The 11,219-nt window shown below is 59.7% G+C and overlaps 1 protein-coding gene across 2 annotated transcripts; it reads right to left on the bottom strand.

Moving 5' to 3' along the window:
• Nucleotides 1-668: 668 nt before the first annotated feature.
• On the bottom strand, nt 669-9,669 carry KDM6B (lysine demethylase 6B). 2 transcript variants are annotated; one of them, XM_081161660.1, is made up of 21 exons: nt 9,580-9,669; nt 9,347-9,488; nt 9,043-9,141; nt 8,718-8,937; nt 8,517-8,609; nt 8,268-8,429; nt 7,974-8,177; nt 7,537-7,884; nt 5,207-7,434; nt 4,972-5,098; nt 4,760-4,865; nt 3,772-3,977; nt 3,601-3,665; nt 3,446-3,517; nt 3,198-3,346; nt 2,964-3,078; nt 2,688-2,875; nt 2,419-2,560; nt 1,994-2,120; nt 1,714-1,884; nt 669-1,590 (listed from the first exon to the last, which is right to left on the bottom strand). In XM_081161660.1, the coding sequence occupies exons 2-21, from the start codon at nt 9,481-9,483 to the stop codon at nt 1,567-1,569; spliced, it is 4,983 nt and encodes a 1,660-aa protein (XP_081017786.1). In that variant the 5' UTR covers nt 9,484-9,488; nt 9,580-9,669; the 3' UTR covers nt 669-1,566. The 2 variants fall into 2 exon arrangements, with proteins under 2 accessions (XP_081017786.1, XP_081017787.1); XM_081161661.1 differs by having other exon boundaries at nt 3,446-3,514.
• Between the last annotated feature and the right edge of the window lie 1,550 nt (nt 9,670-11,219).

Below are 11,219 nucleotides of genomic sequence, written 5' to 3'. Positions count from 1 at the left end.
GGCTCCTGCCCGCCAGGGCTGTGGCCCTTATAGCCCTCTTTCCTGCCCCTCCCCCGGCCCAGCCTCCCCACCCCACCCCCCCTTATCCTGGAATGTAGCTCCAGGAGCAGGCGCACACCCCCCCCCCCCCCATGGAGGAGCGGACCAGAGCTCTGGACATTCCACAGGCGCCTCAGGGGAGGGGCTCACCCTGGCAGGGGTCTGTGCAATCTCCCCATCAATCACGGGCTTGCAGCCCTCCCAGTATTCTCCCTATCACCAGCACACTATAAACAAGATTTTTTTTCTGGTTTTATTTTTAATATTAATATTCTCACACAAAAATCACCGAAAATAGGAGTAGGATTGGGAAGACCCCTCTGCCCCTAGGGCAGAGAGACAGTGCAGTGCGAGGGGGCGGGACTGTAAACCCCCCACCCCTCCGCAGCCCCAGCATGGAGGAGAAAAAACAACTGACACGAAAATAAAGCCCCAGAGAAACTCGTCCCGGGGTGTCCCTGCCCCAGGGAGGCCCTGGCCCTGGGCTGTTTCACGCTTAAAAAGAAAAGGGAGGGCGCGAGGGGAAGGTCTGTTTTTAAAATTGGCCGGGGCTGGGAAGGACGGGGTTCCTTTTCCTCATAGTTCTTTCTTTAAAACTTTTAAATTTTTTTATTTTATTACTTTTTTTTACAAAATACCATTTCAGTTCCCACTTCTTCCCCTACAGTACAGGAGTTGCTCACCCTCAGGCAGGGTTGGGGTGGGGTCGAATGAGGCAAGGGGGGTGGGGATGGGGGTCTGGTCCGAGAAAGTGCAGGACGTAGGGGAGGGGAGCGGATTTGAGCACCATGAGAACCCGGCTGGAGCCGAGGGCGGGCTGGGCTGAGACGGACTGGCCGGGCCAGGACACACACTGGGGTGCAGGGAGAGCCCAGTGGCGGGCGGCCCTTGGAAGGGTGGGCGGGATGGCTTGGGGGGTGCAGGAGGTCGGGTTTTCCCAAAAATGAATAAATAGGTGAGTGGGACTGTTATAAATTAAAAACAAAAAAAAAAACCAAAATACAAATCATAACCAAGTGAATAAACAGAGACATGTACAGGGATCACAGCTAGCATTGGGAATAAAAAAGGAGGTTCTGGGGGAGGGGTAAAGCCCATAGAAAGAATCTCATTAAAAACCTCGGCTGCCGTAATATCTATGTACACACACGAGCCGCGAGCATCTGCGCCGGGCAGGCGGCTGGCAGGCGTGAGGGAACCCGTATGTGACCCCCGCCGCCGCCGGAGCCTGGTCCTTGTGTCTGTTGCTAGAAAGGCCAAAGTCGGTGAGGGGAGGCGCTGGTGGGCGAAGGGCTGCCAGCCCCCTCCCCCGTCTCCCTTTTTTTTTTTTTTTTCCTTTTTTCCTCATATTTGTTAAAAAAAAAATTTTTTTTTCTTAATAAATTAAGTGAAGGGGAGCTGCCAATGGGGTGGAAGGGCTGTGCCCGACCCCCTTCCCGGCCAGAGGCGGGACCTAGGTCCAGCCCAGGCGTGTGCTGGTGGCCCCGCGGCGCCCTGCGGGCGGGCAGGCGGGCGGGGCATCCGGCCTCATCGAGATGTGCTGGAGGGGGCCTGTGGGGAGAAAGTGGGCGGAGGGGCTCAGAGGCAGGGGCCAGTCGGCCTACCCCACAGCCCACCCTCTGCGGCCCCCCCCCCCCAGCCGGACCGCCCTGCCGCTCAGCGCCCGGGCCTCACCAGCGTGAAGGCGTCGTAGGCCTGCGCCAGCTCCTCTGTGCGGTACTGCTCCAGTACCACCACGCCCTGGAGGCCCGCGCTGCGGCGCCGGGCACAGGCCTCGCAGTGCACCAGGTAAGTGTTGCGGCTGCCGTTCTCACTTGTCACGAACAGGATGTTGAACACCTCCACCTGGGACAGGGAGGAGTGGTAGTCACCGGATAAGCGCCCCTGGGGGCTCCTTCCTCCCAGGAAGGAGAGGCGGAGGAGAGGCGGAGGAGAGGGAAGCGGGCCCACTCACGTCGCACTCGTTGCAGTAGTAGGCAGGCTCATCCTTAACCCGGCCCTGGTAGGCGATTTTCTTCCCTGCCCGCACCAGGCTCTCCCGTTGCACCTGGCAGTGCTTCATGGACTGCAGAAGGCAGAACCTGGGGGTGGGAGCCGGGGGAGGGTAAGGGTTGTGGTGAGGTAGGGCTGCCAGCAGGGCGGGGCAGGAGCCCTCATCTACTGGCCCCCGTTGAAATTTCATTTGGGTTTTTATTAGGGCCACTGTCAAATAAAACTGGGAGTAGGAACCTTGTCACCTGCCCCAGCACTGGAACACTGCAGGGTGCATGGGTAAAGAAAGGGTGGAGAGGAAGATGGAGAATGGAGTTGCATTCCAAAGGCAGAACAAGAGCGGGACCAGGTCTGGTGGAGATGGGCTCCCTCAAATAGGACCCTCACTTGATCATCTTGAACAAGTCGGGATCGCTGATTTTGACAGTGCGAGCCACGTTCCAGGACACATGAATCATGGGCACGATGGATTTGACATTCTTCACCTCGTTCCACTCATATCGCTCCAGGGCCAGCTGGTACTGATAGGCTGCGGGCCAGAAGAGGTCACCACAGGATTTCCAAACAACCCCTAGCTACTTGGACCCCAGCCCCTTCCCTTACAGCTGGCTGCCCTCCAAGCCCCCCTACCACTGAGTGGCTCTCCACCCTCTCACCGGTGAGGGGCCCAACATTCCAGGCGATGTTGTTGCACCAGCCGGTAGCCTGCACCCAGTGCACGGTCCCAGCGTTAATCCACACGAGGTCTCCAGGGCGCTGCACGAAGCGATACACAGGGATATTGGAAGCATAGAGGTCATCTAGGATTGGCCACCAGGAACCTGTCAGGTAGTCCACACCATGCCTGCAGGATGACCACAGGGTTAGGTGGAAACTTGGGGACCCAGAGACAGGGCATGGGGGGTAGACCTAGTGTGTAGGAGGGCGCGCACTTGTCGCAGAAAGCGCTAATAGTCTCCCAGTAGTGCTCATGCACCGCGAACCACTCGCAGTCTCCAGGGCCGATGTTGATGTTGACAGAGCAGAAGTTGTTGTTCTCTTGGTGGCCTGCAGGGGGCGATAGAGAACTCCATGGCTGGCCTAGCGGAGCCTGAGCTCCGTCCCAAGGCCACCTTTTGGCCCCCATTCGCTGACAGAGCAGCAGGGACCCCAGCGCCCTTCCGCACCTGGTGTTCGGCTGCCGGGAACCTTCATGTACAGCTGTACGGTGTTCATGCCCAGGATTGTGTGGCCCACGTGGCTCAGCATGTTGCCAGTGGATGTTACCCGCATGAAGGCCGGCAGCTTCAGCAGCTCCTGCAGTTGTGGCTTCCACCTGCGGCGGCGAGGGGGTCAATAAAAGTGAGAGACTATTCCAGCTCTGTAGACCCATCAGCACTCCTGCCCCAGCTTTGCTGGCCTCAGCCCCACTGACCGCTTAGCATCAGATAGGTCGATGTTGGTGCCAAATTTGATAATGTGATGGTTCTTCGGATCTGGTGCACTGCTGCGGGGGCGAAGAGCACACATTGGTGGAGAAGCACAAGGAAGGGAAGAAGTCATGAAAGGGAGGGGCACATTGTACAGTACCTAGGAGGGGTTCCTGTGGTGCTGTCTGGCTCCTCGGACTCCTCATCCTCACTCTCCTTCTCCTCCTGCTTGGCCACAGGCTGAGTCAGCCACCTTCCAGGAGCCCTCCCGAGGCAGCCCCACTTCAAGTCCCCTGATCTGCATCCCTGCCTCCCTATGCCTGCCTCTCACCTGCAGGGACTCCTGGAAGGATGAGGCCTGGTACTGCGCATACTTGGCGATGGTGGTGTGGGAACGGGAACTTTCACAGGGCCAGATCTGTCGAGTGCCCGTCAGATCCCAGTTCTCATCTGAGGGCTGCTGCACCTGGGTGCGCACCTCCACGGTGTGCTCGCCACTTGCCTCCACCAGGGTCTTGGTGGAGAAGAGGCCCAAGTCTGCAACGGAAGGCCGAGCAGGGAGTCGGGGCAGAGGGCAGGGATTGAGGACCCAACTCATTCTCTCCCTTCTTACTCCCCAAGCCTCTCAAAGGCTGGACATAGGCTTTACAGAGGTAATCCAGGGAATAGGCAAGAACCCCAGCCCCACAGGAAGCTGGGAAAGTTGGCCATCCATCATCAACCCCCTTTCTCCCACTGCTGCTCTGCTTCAGCCCCTCCACCAGAGTCCTCAGGTGTGCATGAGACTAGATGTGCACAGCACTTGGCATATAAGTGCTTAATGAATGGCACATTCTTTAAGTTAACATTGGAGGCAATGAAAGACTTAGTCAAGAGAAAGCCTAGAATGTGCTTTAAGTAACTCAGTGGAAGGAAAAATATATGGGTATAGAGGAAATAAAATTGATTTTTATATTTCTATATGGTTCCCTCTACTTTTATGTGTTTGAAATTTTGCACAATAAAGGCTGAAAAAGAGAAGCCTCAAATCATGGGTCTTCAGGGGTACTCTACAATCTGTATTTTGCTCATCCTTAATCACGAAAACCAAAAGTGACTCTAACCAGGCCCTAAGATACATCCCCTCCCCACTTGCCTACTGTTGGAGAGACAGGTGGAAGAAAAGCCGGAGGCCAGCTGACCCATCACTCAGCACACCCTTCAGATATGGCCTACCTATGACTGAGCCACTGTCCTAGGTCTTCAAGTGTGGGTGCTCTCAGAGAATCCAAAGCCCCCAATCCTTGCAGCCCTCCCCCACCTTTCTGCCCCACACTCACTGAGCCGAAGGGAACCTGCCAGGCCCCGGATCACGGTAATGGGATTTCGAGGGTCTGTACAGAACTGCAGCAGCACTGGTGAAAAGGCATCCCGTTTGCTCTCCAGCTGAAGGACGACAGAAGACAGGGCTAGATCAGAGCCCTGTCCCAGGATCAGAGCACCCCGACAGCCCCCAACACTATCTTTGAACCCTCTGGCAGGGCACACATACATAGATGCTGGGTGTGGGTGGGTTGAGTTTTTCCCGGGGCAGCTTCTCCTCAGTGTTGATCTTCGGTTTCACAGACTGGGCAGGGGAAAGGTAGGACTCTCTAAACTTCCCTTTCACCTTGGCATTCCTGTGGGAGAACAACGAAATGAGGACAGAAATAGGGTGATGGGGGAAGGAAGCCTTCCGCAGGGCCGAGCCAGGACAGCAGCCTCATGGGTGACAGCCCCTAACTCACTTGCTGGCACGCACGACATCAGCAGCACAGTGGCTGATGGTGAGGTCCGCCATGCGCAGCCTCCGCTCTTCCACCTCAGAGGCGATAAATGTCTCCTTGTCACCACTCTCTACCTTGATAAGCCGTATCTTCAGCTCCTTGGGGGGCCCTTCACTAAGTGATCGCAGCTTGAGCATATCAGCCCGACTGACACCTGGTGGCCCTGGAGCTTCCTCACGAGACTTCTTCCCAGGGACAGGGGCTGATGCAGGTGTAGGCTGGGCAGATGGTGCAGGAGCTGGTGGAGGGGCCGGAGCTGTGGGTGGCTTAGCCTTAGAGGCCCCACCAGTATCAGGCCGGGCCTTCTCACGACCCTGGATCTCCTCACTCTGCAGGTCCAGGTTCCCTAGCACCCGACGGCTCTTTTCTTTGGGGACCTTGGCCTTGGCCTTTGCCCTGCCCTCACGGGGCCGCCGACCCACAATGTCCTTACAGGCCCGCCTGTGCCGCCGATGCTCCTTCTGGTGCTCCTTCTGCCGCCGCTTGCTGCTGCCTGGTCCTGTTACTGCCACCACCCCACCACTCTCCTTAGCTTGGGCAGGAGGCATCAGTCGCTCAGTCCCACTGTCCACTGGGTCTGCCGTGTCCACAGAGTCTGCCCTGTCCACAGGGTCTGCCCTGTCCACTGGGCCTGCTGGGTCTGTAGCACTCCAGCCTACCCGCTCCACAAGGGTCTCACAAGCCCGACTGATCTCTTCTAGCACCTCAGACTCAGAGCGAGCAGGGGGCAGAGGCAGGGGTGGGGGCGGCGGGGCGGGGGTCATAGGGCTCAGGGCTGGCTCTTCACCTGCCCTGTGCTCCCGGACCCAGGGCCCACCTGAGGTAGAGAACTGAGATGACGAGGAAGCAGAAGGCTGTGGGGAGCCCTGGGCGCTAGGGGCCACTGAGGTGGGTGGCGGGGCAGTAGCACCTGATGGGGGACTTGGGGAATACTGAGTGGTGGGCAAGGGCCCAGAACGGGTAGAAACAGCTGCTCCAGTCCCCCGGTAACAGTACTTTTGTCCCTCCAGCACAGACGCCAAGGATTTGAGCAGGCTGGCTGGGCTGGCTGCTGGGGGTAGTGGGGGGGGTGGTGGCTGGGGGGGTGGAGGGAACTTGGCTAGTGGCGGCGGTGGTGGCAGAGCTGGTGGTGGCTTCTTCTCCTGTTCCTGGGTGGTGGCAGCGGTGGTGGTGGTGGTGGTGGTGGTGGTGGTGGTGGTGATGGTGGCGGCAGCGGCAGTGGTGGTTGGGGCTGTGTCAGTGGAGAATGGAGACTGTAGAGATGCAAAGGGCTCCTTCAGGGGTGGTGGTGGGGCTACGCCTGCCTCTTGTTGTTGCTGTTCCTCCTCCTTTCGAATGGATTCATCCAGCATCTTCATGATGTTGGCCAGCCCATCAGGCAGGATCTTGAATTCAGCAGGCTCCTCAAACTGGTCCTCCAGTGGGGTAGAGGGGAAATCAAAGAGTCGCGCACCTCGGGCAGGCAGTTCCCCAACCGTCGGCGGCACGGGCTGGGGGGCTTTATTCAGGGGGCCTGGGGATGGCCCTGGCCCCACCTCGGGGGTCTTTGGGAAGGAGATCCTGGGCCGAGGGCTCTCCGGGCGCCTGAAGCTTCCTGAGGTATTTTGGTGGCAGGAGGAGGGAGGGGCTGGAGGCAGGGTAAGAGTTAGGGGTGCAAGAGGTGGATCCTGGGGGCTCAGTGTTGGGCTCGGGGGTCGGGAGAGAGGGTCCATACTTCTGGCCAAATAGGGAGATGGGGGGAAGGACACAGGCCCAGTAGGGCTGTTACTGTGGCTGCCATTGTTGCTGCTGCTGGTGGTGGTTGGGGGAGTAGGAGGGATGTGCGAATCCTGAGTGCCCACAGAAAAACGGGGGGCCAGAGGCCCCAAGAAGCCCTCACGGTGTGGGAAGGGTGGTGGAGGAGGGCGAGGGCGTCCTTCAGCCCCGAAGAAAAGATCCTCTAAGATCTCTCCATCCTCACGGGCTGACCGGCAGGAGGGGCCCTTCAGCCAGGCAGGGGGATGTGGGGGGCGTATGAGGCGGGGACAGGGGGGTGGAGGAGGTGAGGGGGGGCCAGGTGGCAGGGACAAGTGGGGAGTGGCAGCAGGAGCTGCCAGGAAAGGTTTCCGACCACTATGTGTGGAGGGCCCCAGGCGGCCTTGGTGAGAGGCGATCTCCAGCGCCGGAGTTTGGTAATGGTCAGCACCAGGCTGCAAGTGAAGGATGAGGCTGGTCAGAGGTCTGCTAGAGTCACCTCAGACAAGCTCCCACTGATTGCCCCACTCCATCTTCCACCTGCGGTCATCACTCACAATGCCTGGGCTCGGCTCCATGCCCCGGAGACCATTGTTGCTGCTGCTGCTGCTAATGCTGCTGGTGGTGGGGCCGGGGAGGCCAGGGGGCCGGGAAGGGGCGTAAGGCACGCAGGCGGTGGTTGCTGCTGGTGAAACGCTGGAGTCCATCCGCGACCTCTGAACTCTGCTCTCTCTAAGGTCACTTCCGGGGGGACGGGTGGCAGGCGGGCAGCCATGGCTCTCTGCTCCTGGGGGACGGGGGCCTGGGCCTGGGGGTGTAGCTGGGACCAGCCGGTGGCCAGGGGGTTGCGCAGTGTAGGCTGGAGCTGGGTATGGATATGGGTGAGGCAGCGAGTGCCGCTGCTCCTACGGGAGACAAGTGAGGACACTGAGTGAGGAATGGAGGACACAGGGACTTGCAGGTAAGAGATAAGGATCAACAGACAGCTATTCACCTGGCGCTCTGGGGGTGTTGAACCCTTGCGCTCGGGCCCCCAGGCATCTCCATGCAAAGTACTCCACAGCCCTGGCTTGGTCAGCTGAAATGGAGGGCTGGTGGCTAGGCCAGGCAGGGGTGGTGGTGGTGGGGGTGGTGGTGGTGGGGGTGGTGGTGGTGGTAATGGTGGTGGTGGCAGCGGCAGCCCTGGGGGAAAGCCAGTCTAGAAGAAAAGGGAGTGTGAGAATCCCATTCCTTGCTCCAGTCCTCCCACTCATTCACTACCTATCTGCCCACATTCAACTAACCATACCTGCTCAGAGTTGCAGCCTCTCCTGCGCTTGCCTCCAGGGCTAAGGCCCTCCTCCCCTGAGGGCCCTGAGAGTACTGCAGGAGGCACAGGCTGCACTACTGGGGGTTCAGCGGCTCGCTTCACTGGGGGACCCCCCCGCTTAGCCCCATAGTTCCGCTTGTGCTGAAGACAAAAAGAGAGGAGAGAGTCACCTCAGACAAGCATACCTGGCCTAGTCCTCCTCCCTATCCCACCCAGTCCCAGTCTTACCTCAAGGTGCAGCAAGTTCCATACTTGCTCCAGAGGGGGCAGGACCTTGGCTCGGTGCTGGCAGGAGCCAGCATGAAAGTTCCAGAGCTGGGCCTGGGGAGGTGGGGGAAGAGTACAGGAGACAGGACAGAAGCATACATAAGATGAAGGCACTGAGTCAGAAGGCACAGTCACTGCCTCTTATGACCTGCCTTATCCCACCTGCTGTAGTCGGCCGATGTGGGGTCCCAGCTCAGCCAAGCTTCCGCCATATCGAAGGGCGCTGTGGTAGCAACGTATGGCCTCCTCACTGTCATGCTCTGATTCGTACAGCTGCCCAAGCTGCTCCCACAGCCCTGGCTGGGCTGGTTCCCGGAGTAATGCCTGCACACAGCCATGCAGGGATTCCAGCTTTCCATGGAGGGGTCTTGGGGTGGGTGTCCTACAGAGTAGAAGGGGTGGGAGAGGGGAATTGGTCAGGGTTGGGGGAACTCTTTTAAAGCCCAGCTTTACTTACCATTCCCAACACCTTTGAATCCTCACTCACCCTGGAACATAATATGGTTTGTTGGGGGGCCCAGAGCTACTGCCATGTGAAGGGGGTAAGGGAGTAGAGAGCGGGGGCTGTCCGATGCTGGCAGAGCACCTGGAGAGAGAAAGCGGTCTGTTAATGTACATCAAGATGGAGCAGTCTTGTCCCTACCTAGGAAGGAGAGGACTGGGGGAATAAGAGAAAGCAACTGAGGACTACACTGAGGCCCACAGAATGGCAGAAACCCAGAGAATGAAAGAGAGGCACAGGAGATGGGAAGACAAATTCCTGGAGACAGAAAGATGGCCCAAGTTCTCACCTGCCTCCAGGCAGCCATGCGCTACGAGGAGGGGGATGGGGCGGGCAGGAGCTCCAGGCCCCAGCACAGCTCAAGCCCCCAAGGGCAAAGGCTTCCCGTGCAGCGCGGGCCCCTGGAGGGTCCACTGCCCGATGCATCCAGCCTGAGTCAGGAAAGAGATTATGGTCTTACTAGGGGCATAGCCTGAGCTGCCTGTATACACACAGCCAACCCAGCCCTAGTCTTTCCCTTACCAGGTCAGCAGTGGCCCCAGGAGCCCTGGAGATCGGGCACGGCCCCCTGCCCCAGCTCTCTGGGGCGATGGTCCCAACTCCAGCCGCTCTGACAGAAGAGCCCACTGCCCCCAAGGGCGGCCCAGGGCCTTTCACAGCCAATTCTACAGAGAGGAGGAGGCAAAGGGGTGAGGTGAGGTGGCCAGAACAGTCGGGGTTCAGGGGCTGGGCTGGCCTGGCTGCAGCACCCACAGATCTGTCACCTGCGCAGGGAGCCAGGCCTTGGCTTTCCCTGAGGGTAGGCCCACCGGGCCTAAGGAGCCCCTAAAGGTCGTGGAGAGCGGCTAGGAACCAGAACGAGTAGCAGGGAGCGGGACCATCAGTCGGGAGCCAACAGGCAGCGCCGCAGAGGCTTACCCGGCCTCCGTGGGAGCGTCCTCTCACAGCGTCAGCGAGCTCCAGGAATCAGGCCAATCACAGGACTTCCTCTCTGCCCGGAAAACCAATCATCACCCGCGTCTCCGCCTCAGTAACAGCCTGCCGGGGACCAATAGGAGCGAGGTTAGCAGAGCAGCTGCGGGTGGGGGGAGGAGGGGCGGCGGAGCCGGACAGACAAGCTCGGCCCCAGGTGACCCCGACGTGACCCGGCGGCTCCTACCTAGGGTCTCCACCTCCGACCTGACACTCAAGTTCAGCGGGGACTGAACCCCGTGGCTAAAGGCGGCAAGTAGCATGCCCGGGCCGACTAGGGGGATAGCGCTCCCCACAAGTCCCACGCACCCAGAGCCGCCAGCGCTCCCCGGTAGTCCGCCCGGGATGCGCTCCCCCCCCGCCACCACCCCCCCGCCGCCGTTAAGACCGACGGACGGTAGACATGCACAACGCAGACAAAGGCATTGCTCTCCTTCCTCACTTCACCTCGCCCAGTGCCTGACCTCCCCACTCCAAGTGCCCCCTGTAACTGCCTGGCCAGTCACGGCGACTTCTACGGCACTCAAACCCGCCCGCGCCGCGATCTGAGCGCTCCATTCCCCACGCCTGACCCCATCTCAAATCACGGTCAAGGTCCCAGCCTCATAACCAGTACCTTCAGATTCTCCACTTCTCCTGGCTGTCTTCAATACCAACCAACCCCCAAAAACCAAACCCCAACTTCTGAGAAGTCGCGCACGAGGGTCCTCAGTGGCCCCTCTCGCGTGGCTCCGGTATCCTCTATGCCCTTCCCCGCCGGGGCCACGCGGTTCCCCACGGCCCACGTGGCCCCCGCCCCCCAAGGGAGGGGGGATTTCGGGGGTTGCCCGTGACGTGGCTACTTGCGCAGCGGAAGCGGCGTGTGTAAGTGTACGGGAGTGTGTGTGTGGGGGGGTCCTTTGGGAGGGAGGAGGGAGGCCCGACGGGCGGTGACATCACCCTTGCCCCACTCTCACCACCCACTCCCTTAAAGAACCCAGAACCAGTTTCACTTCCTCCTTAACACCACCCCCCCCCCCCCCCGCCATTCCTTCCCGTCGGTGATGGCTCGATCCACAAAGAGCGCAATGCTCCCCTTTCTTGGACACCTTCCCGTTAGCCCCAGTTCTCGCCTCTCAGACCCCAGGATCTCGGTCCCCGAGCCTCTTCCTCTCCTACCCGGCGTTCCCTCAGGTGGGGAGCCGGATCTG

Source organism: Miniopterus schreibersii (assembly GCF_964146895.1).
Source record: "Miniopterus schreibersii genome assembly, chromosome: 16".
NCBI lineage: Eukaryota > Metazoa > Chordata > Mammalia > Chiroptera > Miniopteridae > Miniopterus > Miniopterus schreibersii.
The sequence above is the reverse complement of the archived record's forward strand: the minus strand, read 5'-3'. Positions and strand labels throughout refer to the sequence as shown.

What these genes read in the sequence shown, in the direction of transcription:
- KDM6B (XM_081161660.1), bottom strand. Translation starts at nt 9,483, where the DNA reads ATGCATCGGGCAGTGGACCCTCCAGGGGCCCGCGCTGCACGGGAAGCC. An exon ending in CAACACCCCCAGAGCGCCAG is followed by an intron (nt 7,885 to 7,973) that starts GTGAATAGCTGT and finishes TGTCTCCCGTAG; the next exon opens with GAGCAGCGGCACTCGCTGCC. An exon ending in ACTACTGCAACGAGTGCGAC is followed by an intron (nt 1,885 to 1,993) that starts GTGAGTGGGCCC and finishes TCCCTGTCCCAG; the next exon opens with GTGGAGGTGTTCAACATCCT.